At 57.0% G+C, this 14855-nt stretch overlaps 8 protein-coding genes across 8 annotated transcripts; 5 read left to right on the top strand and 3 right to left on the bottom strand.

Moving 5' to 3' along the window:
- Positions 1-625: 625 nt before the first annotated feature.
- On the bottom strand, positions 626-1614 carry DL89DRAFT_314847 (uncharacterized protein). Its single transcript, XM_040891028.1, has one exon. The coding sequence runs from the start codon at positions 1346-1348 to the stop codon at positions 848-850; it is 501 nt and encodes a 166-aa protein (XP_040744189.1). The 5' UTR covers positions 1349-1614; the 3' UTR covers positions 626-847.
- Positions 1615-2779, bottom strand: DL89DRAFT_136512 (uncharacterized protein). The gene has a single exon (XM_040883381.1). The coding sequence runs from the start codon at positions 2475-2477 to the stop codon at positions 1881-1883; it is 597 nt and encodes a 198-aa protein (XP_040744190.1). The 5' UTR covers positions 2478-2779; the 3' UTR covers positions 1615-1880.
- On the top strand, positions 2478-4669 carry DL89DRAFT_266804 (uncharacterized protein). The gene is made up of 2 exons (XM_040887242.1): positions 2478-3073; positions 3114-4669. The coding sequence occupies exons 1-2, from the start codon at positions 2825-2827 to the stop codon at positions 4575-4577; spliced, it is 1713 nt and encodes a 570-aa protein (XP_040744191.1). The 5' UTR covers positions 2478-2824; the 3' UTR covers positions 4578-4669.
- A 1020-nt stretch (positions 4670-5689) lies between these two features.
- Positions 5690-6144, top strand: DL89DRAFT_266805 (uncharacterized protein). Its single transcript, XM_040887243.1, has one exon. It carries the CDS (start codon positions 5959-5961, stop codon positions 6133-6135), a length of 177 nt encoding a protein of 58 aa, XP_040744192.1. The 5' UTR covers positions 5690-5958; the 3' UTR covers positions 6136-6144.
- A 758-nt stretch (positions 6145-6902) lies between these two features.
- Positions 6903-7834, bottom strand: DL89DRAFT_222627 (NGG1p interacting factor 3; the record flags this gene model as incomplete). The annotated part of the gene is made up of 2 exons (XM_040884591.1): positions 6903-7654; positions 7741-7834. 2 exons carry the CDS (start codon positions 7832-7834, stop codon positions 6903-6905), a joined length of 846 nt encoding a protein of 281 aa, XP_040744193.1.
- Positions 7835-9472: 1638 nt separating this feature from the next.
- Positions 9473-10267, top strand: DL89DRAFT_136536 (uncharacterized protein). The gene has a single exon (XM_040883382.1). The coding sequence runs from the start codon at positions 9601-9603 to the stop codon at positions 10108-10110; it is 510 nt and encodes a 169-aa protein (XP_040744194.1). The 5' UTR covers positions 9473-9600; the 3' UTR covers positions 10111-10267.
- Positions 10268-11668: 1401 nt separating this feature from the next.
- DL89DRAFT_292258 (uncharacterized protein) lies at positions 11669-13222 on the top strand (the record flags this gene model as incomplete). Its single annotated transcript, XM_040890280.1, has 1 exon — positions 11669-13222. One exon carries the CDS (start codon positions 11669-11671, stop codon positions 13220-13222), a length of 1554 nt encoding a protein of 517 aa, XP_040744195.1.
- A 496-nt stretch (positions 13223-13718) lies between these two features.
- DL89DRAFT_256817 (uncharacterized protein) lies at positions 13719-14701 on the top strand (the record flags this gene model as incomplete). The annotated part of the gene is made up of 3 exons (XM_040885472.1): positions 13719-13820; positions 13865-13942; positions 13973-14701. The coding sequence occupies 3 exons, from the start codon at positions 13719-13721 to the stop codon at positions 14699-14701; spliced, it is 909 nt and encodes a 302-aa protein (XP_040744196.1).
- Between the last annotated feature and the right edge of the window lie 154 nt (positions 14702-14855).

The following is a 14855-nucleotide window of genomic DNA, read 5'->3' on the forward strand; positions in this document are numbered from 1 at the left end:
TATATTGCCAGCGCTGGTTGGACCCACCCATCCGCGGCTACCCAACCAGAACGCGGATCACACTGCAGCAGAGTGCGCATGAGGTGAAAGAGACGGATATAGCATGACTGGTGACGAGACGGGCGTGTGTGCGACATGATGTAAATAGCATCGGAATGGTCCGACAGGCTTGTTGTTTTTGTTCTTCGGGTTACACACATGGGACAGCTCCCATTCGCCAGGGCCGCTCATTGTGTGCTGAAGAAGGTGCAGCTCGGATCACCCAAATATAGCTCGCTGCTGTCGGCCCAGACCCGCAATGTGCAGACGGTCCGGTCTATCCATGGCCTATTGTTCTTTCCCAGGCGAGTGCCAAGGGAGGAAATCTTTCTTCGCTTCAGGCAGTGTCCCTTGTCGCCCGTCCGGGAACGAGGACTGGGTGGCTCTGTCCAAGGCAGGCAGATGAGGTTTGCATAGACGATTGTCACCTGCAGCATCGAGGATTCCGAAACCGCATTGAAAGCACGTTGGGCAAATGTGGAGCGGTTCAGTGGTAGCCGCCGCTGTGGTTGGACAAAGAACAACTATATGTTCGCTGGCTGGTCTATTGCTGGTAGAATGGCCGAGTGCTAAGCATAGAACGGGGGCACAAAAGCGCACATCCTCTCGACAGATGCAGCAAAGGTGGAGCGGATTGTACGAGAATGACAGTTTAAAATTAGAATTCTGGGCGATTGCTGGTGTCGAGCTCGGGCAGCAGATTTGAGTGGCGGACCTGTCGATTGACGTGGGCCGTGAAGAGGCACCACGATCCTAAACACAGCTACACCGGCTGTCTTGATTGCATGATTTGCGTGGACAAGAGTGGTCACTGGTGACCGAATACTGTCGGAATCGCTGCCATGCCAGCCTTTTCTCCATCGGCCCTGGGATCAGCATGGCGGCCATTCCGACCCAACCTCTGCTGCAATCTGGACGGAGCAGAGTGGGCAGCTGTATCTAGCTGCGCACACTGCATAGTGTATGCAAAGAGCAAGAACCAGGCAGTGTTCAAGAGGAGGTGCATTAATGAGATTGCCAGTTTGTTGTCGGGCTTTTCATACATTCTAAAAGAAGAGGCCGTTGTCGCTGGCGTCGTAGGGACCGGACCAATTTCAGACACGGCCTTCAGAGCTGTGGTATGGCGGCTGGCTTGGCTCAGTTCAGCTCGGCACTGCTGGCTGCGCAGGTTCTCGCAGGGGGCTGTTGGATGATGGATCTCAGCATAAAGAGACATGGCGGCATGAAGCGTGCTGAGGCAAGCGAGAAAAAGCAATAGGTGATTTTTATCAGGCACGTGATGTGTTTCTGAGGGATGAGGTTTTGTCATTTGATAGCTGTGGCTGGCAATATAATTTTTTTGTTGTTAGGTCAGACTATGAAGCTTGGGCTCTTGGTAACCCGTTCTTCCCTGCTTCCCTCTCTCGACAAGCTGGAAAAGTGTGTTGGTGTTATTATTCCTCTCCCCTTCGACCCCCATTTCCTGTTTGCCAGTACTATATGAAGCAGGCTCTCTTTCCCTTACCAGCGCACTATTATAACGCGACCTCTATTCCTTGCTACTTCCCAACCCCCTCGGGCTTTTCTCTCTTTCCAGTGCTTTTCTATTTACTTTTTCAGTTAGAGTAGCAATTTTGGCAGACAGGCCTTTTTCCTGACATACAATGAGCACCGACGTTCCCGAAGATAAGCGGCTGGACGACGAGCAGAAGGCGAAATACGGTAAGGCCAAAAAGGAGGAGCCATGGGCTGTTTTGGAGTGCGTTCTGGCCCTGCCAATGGCCGGGTTCCAGAAGACAGTGAGTGATGCGTGAGATTTGATATGCACGGGATTTCTTTTCTGCATGGCATAGAACTCAGCATCAGCAACGAGCGGCGGCAGTTCCGGATAGACGTATGTCCACAGCAGAACACAGTGCCAGACGACCAGTGGCGGCGGGCAGCACGTATCCGCCAAAAGATGCGCAGCTGCAGGACCTGGCACAGCCGCACAGCCCCGAGGCACGCAAGCTGTCGCAGCTGCTGGGCTTGAAGCTGGCGGAATCGCTGGAGGCGGCGATGAATGGCAGCGACAGCAGTGCATCACGCAAACTGGCGCGGCGGGTCGGTGTCATTGCGAGCCAGCCGGCGGCAGGAGCGACCGGTGGCCGGGCGGCGGCATCTGGAGGCAGCGTGGCGCCGGCTATGCATGGGTGCGCCCAGTGAGCTTGACATAGCGCAGTCGGCAGCGCTGGCCCGCGACGCGTTTGCGCTTCTGGCTGTGGAGCTGCTGGATGCAGCGCGCGGCGTGGGGGAGGTGGAGGAGCTGCGGCGGATGCGGGTTCTGACGGTGGGCGAGTCGACCCTGGGGGAGCCGGCGGAGCGCAATGTGGGCGGGAGCAGCAGCCCGGCAGTGCTGGCGCATGGGGAGAAGCGGCGGCGGCGGGGGTCGTCGGACTGCGTGGTGCCGCGCGGCTCATCTGATGGCAGTCAGGTGGGCGAACCGGAGTCGGTAAGGCAAGCGCTGGCAATGCGGCTCGCGCACGTGCTGGACGCACACACGTCGGGCGGCGACGTGGCGGCGAGTGTGCAGCGGCGGTTGCAGGAGAGCCAGCAGCCAGGCGGTGACACGCCAGCGGCCAGCGACTACGTGGCGGATTTCACTCTGGCACCACACGGGCTATTGGGCGACACGGCGGTGGGCGATGCGGTGCCGCCGGTGCTGGGGATCAGCTCGACGATCCCAGTGAACGACGAGCCGTTCGGAGATGCGTTCAGCAGCCATCTGTCGCAGGCGGCGACTGGCGCGTGGCGGCACCGGCCCAATATGCGGTTCTGCTGGGCACTGGTATTGCAGCCAGGCGCCGTGCGTGTCTGTCTGCTGGAGAGCGACGCAATCCACGTGTCGGCTGAGATGGATCTGGCGACTGTGGATGGGCGGCGTGCACTGGCAAATCTGTATGCAGGCATGTGTGTCAGCGAGCCGTGGCGGCTCGGCGCTGACCCAACGATGGCGTGGCGCAGCGAGCTGGGCCGGTGGGAGATTGCGTGTGGTGACGAGGTCGGCGGCGTGCGGGTAGTGTATGCCGAGGCGTGGCCGTTCTTCCAGCGCTGAGTCGTACTTTGGCCGCGCGACGCGGTGCTTCCGCGTATCGCTGGAGCCGCAAGGGAAGCTGGATCACGTGCTCAAGGACAGCTGGCAGCTGGCGCCCTCTGGCGCTGCAGACCGACGACCGCCCGACGAGATCGACGTTCTGCGGACGATCCGCATCAAGCTGGAGGCTGCGCAGTCGGACGTGACGTACCCACGGCTGGTATGCGGCGGCACCGTGCATATCGCAACCGTTGATGACAGCGACATGACAGACACGTCAGCGCTGATCCTGGGCCCGTTCGCCCAGTACAGTCGGTGGACGGTGCCACACGGACACCATGGCGATCGGCGGCAGTTCCACCGCGAGCACCGGCGTATGGTGACAACGCCGATCGGACTACCGATTGCCAGGCTGGACAAGGAGCACGAGGTGGTGGCGGTGTTGGCTGATGCCATGCGCGCGCACACGGAGATCTCGCGGCGGTGCGGGATTCTACACCGTGACATTTCGCTGAACAACATTTTGGCAGTGCGGCTGCCAGGCGGCCGGCTGCGCGGCATGCTGATCGATTATGACCACGCAATCGAGGCTGCTGCCGCCAGCAACACTGCGCGACCCGGCCATGTGGGCACCGGACCCTTCATGAGCATTGCCAATCTCGAGGGCCTGCATGTGCCGCGCACCGCAGCTGATGACTGGGAATCGCTGCTGTGTCTGCTGTTCTGCCTGGCCGCCCGTCGGGAACAGTCGCTGGAGGACATGGCGCGCGATTTCATGCACGTGAGCCGTCGCGGTGTGGCCGAGCTCAAGCGTCACGTGTTTGCGTCGCCAGCGCGCCTGGAGAGCGCTATCCGCCGGTACCTGGATCCTGGGTTCGCCCACGTAGTCCGCCTGATCCGAGCCCTGTACACTGCCATTTTCCAGCACCCGCAATGCCATGGCACCGCGCAGATTGGCCTGAGCAGCACCCGCACCATTGATCCGATCAAGCGCCGCGCCATGTATGCCGGCGAAATCCAGATCCGGTGCATGCGCGCAATGGAGGCTGCCGCTGCCGACATCGCCAATATCCAGGCTCTGCACGAGCATCTGGCTGGCACCCCGCAGCCGCAGCCGCCAGCCACGTCGCTGTGCTCGCAGTCCACCGCCCAGTCGACTGCCGAGTCCATGGCCAGTACTCTGCCGCCGCCTCCGCAGTCGCTGTCGCTGGCTGACAAGCCGCCTGTCAAGGACATTGCGCGCGCAATCATGCACATGAACATGCGCAGGAACAAGCGCAAGGCCGATGTGTCCGGCTGCTACCAGCAGTCGCCCAAGCAAAAGCGCCGCCGTCTGAGCACGTTCAGCGACGTCAGCATGCAGTCAGCTATTCGTGAGGACGACGAGTGGCCGTCGCCGTCGCTGGGAAAGCGCTCAAGAGCCATGCGCGATTTGCCTGAGGACCCCGAGTCGCCGTGTCCGAGCAAGCGTCTGTGCTTTGAGTGATTTTTATGTACATATTATTTCTTTACCCCACTCATTATCTCGAGTATGCGATTTGAACCAATTTCGCACACAATATCGACTACGTAAACTGCCATTTTGAGGCTGATTTTTGCCAGGACGCTCATTCTCAGCGCTTCGCCTTTCTATTTGTTGACACAACGCACCCACGCATCCCTGCGCCACCATGAACAAGCCGAAACATGTATTTTGGCTCTCGTATACAACCAATACTCTTCTGCTCTCTTCAGTTCTCTTCAGTTTACCTTCACATACCTCTCTCTATATTGCTTGCAGCCATTCATCCTATCGGAACCGACGCTTTTGCCATGAAATCTGCTGCTCAGCACCTGCCCGTGCTCATCTTGGATCGCATTATCCACTGCCTTGAATACGCAGTGTGCCTATCCCTCTTTCCGCAAGCCATCGGTTTATGAAGTTGCTAAACCCATGACACAGGTCTGCCATTCTTGGCGAGAACTGTCTCTTGGCCATGCATTCTGTTGTGTATACGTGGGCTACAAAACCAAACCGACTCTCAAGCAGGCCTGTGCGCTCGGTATCAGCGACAGGTTCAAGGAGATCACATTGGCATTTAAAAGTGCGTGTATACTTGATGGCTCAGCGGCAGCTCTGATAAAGCGACAGGCTCCGAAAGATGCTGTATTTCCGCACACTACACACCTTGTCTTTATTTACAGGAGGGTCTTGGGGGGTCACAACAGGACGGCTAGCTACTGTCGATGCACTTGTTCCGTGACGAGGTCTTGCGCATGTTCCCCGCTATTCTATTATTTTGAAGCCTGGTCCTGTGGCCATACAAAAGGGGTCTCTTGGCTATTTACATGAGCTCGCTGAACGTCTCTTGACTTGAAGGACCGCTATTGCAACAACAGGATATGTGGTGCCAGATGCCTTTCATCTATCGGCGCTCATCGTAGCCCACAAAATACAATTGAATAAATGGTACGTGCCTAAAATGACCTCGGTCAAACTGTCTGGGAAGAAGATACTAGGTAGCGTATTCTCCTAGTGATAATTTTAAGGGTGCTGGTTTTTCCAATATACTTTCGTGAACCCTTACATTTTGACTGGGGTCATTTTAGGCACGTACCGTTTATTCAATTGTATTTTGTGGGCTACAATGACTGCTGATAGAAGAAAGGCATCTGGCACCACAGATACTGCTCCTTTGCAGAGCTTGGTTGTCAATGTGAATGAGGAGACAAGATACTTTCAGTCTTATCCGCAGAAACTTAGTCGCTGCAAACACTGACTAAATCTCACTAGCTCAGTCACCTCGTGATTCATAGCGATGGTTCGGGTGCCACGTATCCCCAGCTGCATTATCCTCACCTAACTAATCGCTGCCATCCGCCTAAACATGACTAGGGGATTCATTCAGGCTGCAAGACGGCTAGTAATTCTGGCGTTACGGTGTCTGAGAGCCCGCGTTTTTCGTTCGTTTTTCGATGACGACATTTTCATGTCCTGCTCGAACCTCATGGAAACCGAGCACTTTGCCAAGCTTGCTACTTGTATGGGCGCTGGCAGTGGCTAGATTTTTGGAGTTGCTTTGTTCTACCAGCTGGCATCGTCATATATGTAAATATATGCTGAAGCCAATGCTTATAGTTGATAAATTTGCATATTATGAAAATATGCTGCAAAGCATAGAATGAGCGACGCAGAAACTATATACTTGCAGCAGTAGTCTTAACGCTCACATTTAATGCCTGATAGTACTGTTGTGCGGGCGGTGACGCCTAGCATGGCGATGCCATATCAGTCGACACATCGGCTGATATCAAGGGCAGCTGTAGCACTGAGCCAATGGAGACATCAAATGAAGGCGTGTAATCATAACGGTCACAGTTTTTTTTTACCCAGGTTTCATTGCTGTGCTGTGTGCGAGCACGGGAACAGCATTCTATAAGTAAAAAAGGCGACACGCGGTGCCTGTAGTTTCATTCTCCTTTCTTCCACTATTCCTTAGTTTTATATTCTCGTTCGTAAAAACAAAATACTCTGAAAACACTCAGCACTGCGTGCACGCACAATATCTCAACAGTCCTACACAACGGGCACCAGCATGTGATGGTGTTTGAATCAAGGCACATTGTCAGCGTCCATCACATGTGTCATGCATTTAATAATTTATGGTGCTGTGTTGGAAGAGAAAACCGTATAGATAACCGCGGAAGAGAAAAGGTAAGAGAAAACTATGCTATAGACATAAGAAATGATGCTGGGTTGCCGCTGGCTAAGAATTTTTATAATGGTTTTTGGCAAACTATATGGGCATCCAACACAACGACATCGCAATCTCTACTCGATGAGGATTGGGTCTTGGTCGCATCTGCTGACAACGACATCTACCGGGCCGTCAAACTCATCCACCTCAAGCTCCTTGCTCAGCCGTCCCTGCAGCACATGCCCCAGGTACCCCCGCTCTGTATTCGTATGCTCAGCCAATACACAGCTCGTGTCCTTGGCCACAGCCGCCAGAACGTCGTGGTGGCTCATCTCGCCTGTGAAATACAAGTCAGCGGTGACTGGACCCAGCACCGACGCGCCGGACCCAGCACAGATGGCGATGCGCTCAATCAGCTTCTGCTCGTCCGAAGCATGGCACGGCGCACGCGCCACGCGGATATGCTCCAGCTTCAGCCCCTTCTTGATCTCGCCGATGATGGTGCTCAGGGGTTTCGGCTCAGCCAGCTGCAGGATGCGGCCCTCGCCCACGTTCTCCTGGCCGCCAGTGCGGTCAGGCTGCGCGGGCGTGATGGGCGTCACAGTGCCAGGCCCGATAAGGGACGCAAGCCAGTCGTTGACGCCGTTTGCGCAGCTGTCGAGGGAGGTATGCGGCGAGTAGATCGACACGCCGTTGGCCGCGCACTGCAGGACCAGGTTCTGTTTCAGGTTGCCCATCGAGAGCGACTTCCACGCAGAGAAGATTGGTGGGTGGTACGAGACGATCACGCCCACGCTCGGGTCCTCCAGCGCTTCGGCCAGCACAGTCGTCGTCAAATCGATCGTCAGAAGCACGCGCTTGGCGTCGGGCCGCGGCTTGGCAGCCTCTACAAAAAGCCGAATTCAATATTGAGTAACCAAATGCCACAAGCGAATCTAGCACAAATCCAACTGTTCAAGTGCAATTGCTTACCTAGCAGGATTCCGACATTGTCCCATTCCAAAGCAGCCAGGCTCAGCGGAGCAATGCGCTGCATGGCATTCGAAACACGTGAGAGCAGGCTCATGTCGTTGGCAGTGGTCGAGTGGTTTGGCAAATTGAGCGGCGCAAGTTTGCGGATTTTGAACGGAAGCGGGGGAGAAAACACGTTGCCGTTCGTTTGCCGGGTCAGCGCTTGCGTAAGGCCTTCGATTAGCGCTCCGAACGGATCGGTTGCGGCTCCCGAGCCGTCCGAACCGCGGTCCTCCATGATGACGTCAGTGTCCAACGTGGGCAACGCCGCCGCCACACGTTGAACCAGCCGCGCTGCCAACGCTATGGCCTGCGATGGTGGCACTGCTTCAAGGTCCTGCATGTGCAGAATTCCAGAAATATCCTGGGCAAACGGCGGCTTTGCCTGCGCCAGCTGCTGTTGCGCCAGCGGCAGGTCAGACGGTGACGAGCTGGTCGTGTCGGAGCTCAGCTGTATTTCGTTATTGGCGCTTGAGCCCAGCATGCCGGGGGTCTGCCCTGTGTAAGCGTCAGTGCGCGGTTGGGTCGAGCTAGTCGACGACGGAGACGGCGAGACCGAGATGTCGCGTGTGCCACTTTCGGGTGCTCCTTCCGCACCTTGCTGGTACACGCTCGGATCAGACGACCGCATAGGGCGACGCCCATTGCTGGGCTCCTGGTCAACAATCATGCGGCGGCTATCATTGATGCCGTCGCCTGCCGCCATGCTCAGCAGGGCGGAGCCTGCAATGGCCGAGCTGGTCTCGATGTCACTAGCCTCGCGCTGCGTAAACAGTGGCCCGCCAATACCTATGCCTGAAGACATTGGCGGCTGGCATATCTGAGTAAACGGCGGCGATGCCTCGCGCCGTGCGGAGTTCTCGCCGCGGTGCGAGTGTGAGAATGACCGGGGCCGGGTCGACGAGGCGGTTGTCGGCGGACTGCGCATCGGATACGGCTGGCCAGGGCCAACGTTGCACTGGTGCTGGCGGAAATGCCGCTTCAATGTGCCGGTAGAGGACCCCTTCGAGTATTCCTTCTTGCAGATGCGACACCGCGACATACCAGAGTCTAGCCGCTCAAAGCCAGTTGGTCCCCACACCACAGAGCTTAGCCGCCGTGTGGACTCGCGTGCCGGCGACTGCGATGTGTTTGCCGGGTTGAGCCGTCCTGGCGACGCCTGCAAAGGCTGCACTCGCGGCTGCTGGGGCGGCGGCTGCTGCGACAGCTGCTGCGGGTTGGGCGATGGAATCCGCGGGAACGGCAGCGGCGAGCGCTGCTGAGCATTTGGGTCAAAGCGGCCCGGTGGCATATGCCCCCTGGGCGGCGGTGGCGACAGGGACCGCTGCGAGGGCATGCGTGGGCCAACATGGCTGAAGCTAGCTCGGGACTGGAAATGTGGCGGCGGCGGACCGTATCCTGGGTGCTGCGGCGGCCCAAGCTGCTGCGGCGGGCCGCGCGGACCGTAGGCTGAGTTCGGTGCGAAATACGGCGCCTGTGGCGAGGCCTGCGCAGATCCAAAATGCACGCCCGCATGTGACGTCGACCTGCTGAACGACGTCTCATACTGGTCGCGCGGCTGGTCATGTGGGCCGCCCGGATACGCCAACGAAAGCTGCCGTGGCCGGTGCTGCTGATAGGGCCTAGTCTCCTGTTGGCCAGGCGGCTGCTGCTCGAAGCGCGGAAACTGCTGGTGTTGCGGCGGCGGCTGCTGGAGATTGCGCGCCTGCTGAGCTGTGGTCCGCATCACCACGCCCTGCGGTGGCATCGGCTCGCTGATTGTTGCAGCGTGCTGGCGCTGTCGCCGAAAATGCGCCTGCTGTGGTGGGAACTGGCCATTGAATGTGCGCTGCGGGCCATTTTCTGCGTGTCCGTCAAACACCTGGCGGGCTGCAAACGGCGACGACGGCACCGACGGCTGCTGCGACCCGGGCTGGCTCTGGCCGTTCGTCGCTGCAAAGCCGGTGGCCAGCGGCGACGGCTTCTGCGCATGATCGACATTGTGCGAGCTGCCTGCGGTGGCGCCCGGAGATACCGTGGATTGCTGCTGTGGGTGATCGCCGGCATTGTTGGCCGACGACACGGCGAATGAGCGCTGGCCGACAAGAAGATTCTCCACCTTGGTTGCACGGCCCGTCTCGTCTTCGTGTGGTGGTCTGCGATTCATATCAGCCGGCTGTGATCCCGCTGGTGGCACATGATGCAGCCGCGTGTGCGGAGGCGTTGATGGTCGCCGTGGGCCCGCGGGAGCGCCTGCTACCTGGCTATTGCTCGGCGCCTTTTCGCTCATGCTGGACATGGTGTGTGTATGTACGTATGTGTCTGTGGGCGTGTGTCTGTGGGCGTGCGTGAAGTCAAGGAGAAAGGTGGCCTTAGGTGTGTAGAGAGGTATGCACGCAACGGCGCATGCAGGATTTTGTTGTTCGGAGTAGAAACGCTGGAGAGGAGAAAAGCAAAAGCGACGAAGACGGCAAAAAGAATAAGGCTTTGAAAAATAAAGAAAAGAAAAGAGAGAAGAGAGGGGGAATGGGAGAGGACAGTCCAAGCACAGGCGTTTGTGGCTACTGCCAAAATAGTGGTGGTTCTGCGCGCTGTGGATATTCAAAATGCAGGTTCGAAAAATTAAATATAGCGAGACTGGGGAGTGTGCGTGGGCGGGCTTGGCCTTACGGTTTATACAAGACGGAGACGAAAATTTTTCTTCTCAGACCAGGTCGCTGAGCAGAGCCTATTTTTGTTTTACCCAAGGTATGCAGCCGACAAAATATACAGTCCTGCAATGTTCTATCTACAGCCAGGACGGATGTGGGTGTCGGTGTCGGTGTGTGCCGGTCCGCGGGTTCGCTGAGCACGAAATAGTGCTGGAAAAATAAAAGGGGAAAAGAGAAAACAGGGACGGCGCTATAGAGTGCGATAGAGCGACAGAGGGGGTGAGCAAACAGGGGAGGGGACGGCCTTGTTCGGCGCGTGATGTGAAGTTTAATAGCGTCAAAAAGGAAGGGGCGTTGGCCAGGAAAATAGAGACGCCTAGTAGGAGAAGCGTGAAAAGGGCTATCCTTGTCTGCTCCCTGTCGGGCAGTGTTTATCTGGGTGAGAGGAAGGGGAGGTTGGGAGGTCCCGAATTGGTCCAAGAGAGAAAAAAGGGCTGGGTGTGGTCCGAATGTGACGTGTACAGCTGAAACAGAATAAAGAAAAGAGTGAGAAAAAGAGGGTTTTGGAGAAAGAGAACAAGGGGGAGGGAGAAACGTGTCGATGGAAATATGTCGTGGCCCAGACTGCTTGGAAGAAAAAGAGTGCGAAAAGGTTGAATTCGAAAAAGGGAGCAAAGTGAAGCGGCAGCGCTCCAGAAAAAATGGTCCTGCGTTTAAAAGCCCGGCCAATTACCACTCTCTTTTCGTTGCGGCACCCCCAGGGCATTCTTGCGAGCCATGGCGCCAGCCCTGGCCAGCGGAGCCTGCCGGGCCCGCATGCCAGCCAATATATGCTTGTCAGTCCACCGGCCAGTGACACGGGTGCTAGGCCCCGTCGTCCCCGCATTGATGCAGGCTCCTCTGCAAGTGGGCCGTGGTCCAGGCTGCGAGGTGTGGCCGGTGGAGCGAGGGCCCGCTCGATCTACAGGCTAATTAGTCTGCAGTCTCCCCCAGTCCGGGTCGCACTCACAAGGTACCTGGATGGTGATGCATGTGTTCTCTTTGAGAGTGAACAATCGCCAGGCGCCGCAAATCTCCACCCCAAGGCTGCCCGTCCGCTGCGCAGCGCCAGCGGACCAGATCTGATCTTGCGCAGAATCTACAGCCGTCGTCATCGCCTCTGCCGAAAATTAACCGCTGCCTCTGTGCCCTTCTTCCCTCCCCAGTCAATTCCACACGCCTTTTTGCAATTCACCTCGGCTCATTTGGTTGGTATAAAAATGTCTACCCTGACAATTATCTACGGCCCCGGCCGCACAGTGGCGGTCAAGACCACGCCCACAATGACGCTACAGGCAGTGCTCACGGACGCCTGCGCAAAAGTCCCCGGCTCCCCCGCGCCTGCCTCGCACATCCTGACGTACAACGACAAGGCGCTGGACCTCTCGCTGCCACTCCGCTTCGCCAATCTGCCGCAGGGGGTCAAGCTCACTCTGAAGCGAACAGCCAGCAAGCCGTCAGCTGCCGCTCCGCCAGTCAAGGTTGCGCTGCAGGTCAGCGACAGTGGCCGCGTTATCGTCGATGTGCCGGCGGCAACGACGCTCTGGGAAATTGTGACACTCGTAGAGCAGCGGTCCAATGGCGCCCTGAACCTGACAAGCCGGTTTAGAGTGCAGGAGCAGAAGGCTGGGTTGTTAAAGACCGTATTTGGTGGCAGTCCCAAGGCTGCGCAGCAGGAGGGACTGAAGGTGTACCAGCAGCCAGTGCTGCTCATTCTCAACAAGGAGATCAGCGATATCCCGGAGATGAAGACCACGTCGTTGCAAGCGCTTGGGTTCGCCAAAGGCAGCGTTATGATCCGCTTGTCATTCAAGGACGCCGATGTGTCGCTGGCGCCACCTGTCGCAAGCGTGCCGGTGCGCGCGCAGAGTGCTGGGACTGAGGAGTGCAGCCCGATGAATGGGTCGCCTGCGCCGAGGCTTCCGCCACGCACTGCCACCGAGCCCCCGAGAAGCACGCGGCCTGAAAGCCCACCTGCAGCCAAGGAGGGTAAGCAGCCCGAGCTGCCGCCCCGACAGCCACCCGCCCGGCAGCCCAACATTGCCCCAACTGCTGCGGATACCCCTAGAACGCACTCTGGGTATTCCAGCGATGTCATTACCAATCGCCAGGTGCAGGTCTTTGCATCCCCCACACAGACCTCTGCACCGCTTGCTGCACGCTTCGTGGTGCCCGATTCTTTCTACGAGCTCAAGGGCGCTGAGCTGCAGGGGCTTGTGTCTGCCCAGCGTAAGCGGCAGATGGAAACCGAGGCTGGCTTCAAGCTGCGCTCGGTCGAAGAAGAGAAGGCACGCAGGCGGATAGAAGAATTCAAGCTCAAGCACCCAAAGACAATGATCCGGTTCCGCTTCCCTGATCTGGTGCAGGTGCAGGCCGTATTCCTGACCCTGGGTAAGGTTCAGGAGCTGTACGACTTCTTGGACGAGATTCTCGAGCAGCCCAGCGCTGTGCAGGCGCTTGTGCTGCAGCCGCCTGTGCAGGACCTCAGGCCGAGCCAGAACAAGACCCTCTATGATGCCAAACTGACGCCTGCTGCGGTCGTCCATGTCCGCCTCGTCAACAGCAAGGCACCGACAATGCCGTTGCTCAAGCCCCACATTGCCAGCCTCGCAGCCACCCTGGATGTGCCCACCGAAGTTGAAGGTGCTGCGCAGTTGCCCACTGAATCGCCGTCACCAACCATGGCTGGCGAGGCATCACGGGCTTCATCGGTAGAGGCAGCGACCAAGAGCACCAAGAAGGTGCCGAAGTGGTTCATGGCTGGCAAAAAGTAGCAGCGTCTGCGTCCCATGTGCGCAGCTTTGATATCCCAGACGGAGCCTTGGTCCTTTGGCTCCCAGAAGCCAACAATTTGCTTGCCTGGTCTTCTAACAACGCTGTGTTTTAATAGAGTGTAGAGTTCTGACTTTCTAGATAGGCAATCGTAGCGGCATGTGCTCTGTCACATTCGTGCTTGGTCGGTTTGAGGACCACACGTTGAATTTGCGTCCAAATCGAATCTGCCAAATACCAGCTACCCTGTGGCCTACCCCTCTCCATGTGCCACACATCATACGCAACCGAGGATCTGTCCACTCACTTGGGGGCACCTCCTTTCTTCCTTCAGCCGGTAGTTTTGTGATATCTGTTATTTATGGTTGACTGTTATTCCAGCCAATGTCCTCGCAAGCGGCATCGCACAATCCTGGCATCGTGGGCAATGCCATTGATACCAACGTGCCTTCTATCGAACAGGAGACCCCCATGCCCTAGCAAGCGATGGCAACAGTCATGGCTGTTCGCCTGGCCGAGCCCATCAACTTCTCACTGATTATTCCGTTTGTCTATCAGGCAAGTTCCAGCAGCCTCAGCATGTCCTACACAATCGCGTACGTGCGCATTCATCAAATACACATATTAATTGCGCCTTGTTCTAGATGGTCGAGGGTTTCGGAGTTGCGAAGAGCCCTAAGGACCTCGCCATGTACACCGGCATCCTCAACTCCTCCTACTCGGTTTGCCAAGGCAGCACTGTGATGTTCTAGGGCCAGCTCTCCGATCGCATTGGCCGTCGCCCTGTGCTTTTGATGGGGCTCATTGACAACGTCATCACATTTCTGATGTTCGGCTTCGCCCACAACTACACCTGGGCACTGGCTGCACCCTGGCTCAGCGGCCTCGGGTTTGATTCACGGCGCATCCGCATCTTGCTGGCACACTCGGGTGCTGTCATGGTCTACCTCCAGCTAGTGACATATCCTAGGCTCGAGCGCAAGCATGGCAACCTGTATTGCTACCAGCTAGGTCAAAGTGTTCTAGTTCCGATGTGTTTCTCCTTGCTATTCCTATCGTTGTTGGCTGCTCGATCTAATGAGATTGTAAACCACACAGTTGGCGCTGAGCAGTCAAAAGCATTCACGCTAGCATACATCCTACTCTGGGTGTTCTTTTTGGAAAACCAGTTTATGCGCAATATCGACAATGTGGTCGTGTACACCGGTGCCAATCTGGGTCTAATGAACGGCACGCAGCAGCTGGCAATGTCTATTACATGTGTCATCGGTCCGACCTTTGCCGAGCTTGTCTGGAGCTGGTCGACCAAGCACGATTTGCCATACCCGCTCAACGCACATCTGGTTTGGGCTGTTTGCAGTCTGTTGACAGTAACATCGCTGCACTTGTCGTTCAGCATTCCAGAGTCTGTCAACAAGTGTGCAGCCATCGAAGTCGACGAGTACAGCCGCCCGCTGGGTGAGCAAGAACATATTGGGTAGCTACGTTTCTCACTTGTACTATTTGGGAAATATCTACGCACAGCCAGAAACCGACGATTCAGAACCGTGTGGTATAGTGAAGTGGATCTGAGTGCGGTGTCCCTCGAAATGTTCCGCACCAGACATCCGATTCGGGATTGCACTCCCTCGGCTG

The sequence above is a fragment of the Linderina pennispora genome (assembly GCF_002104995.1).
Source record: "Linderina pennispora strain ATCC 12442 chromosome Unknown DL89scaffold_5, whole genome shotgun sequence".
NCBI lineage: Eukaryota > Fungi > Kickxellomycota > Kickxellomycetes > Kickxellales > Kickxellaceae > Linderina > Linderina pennispora.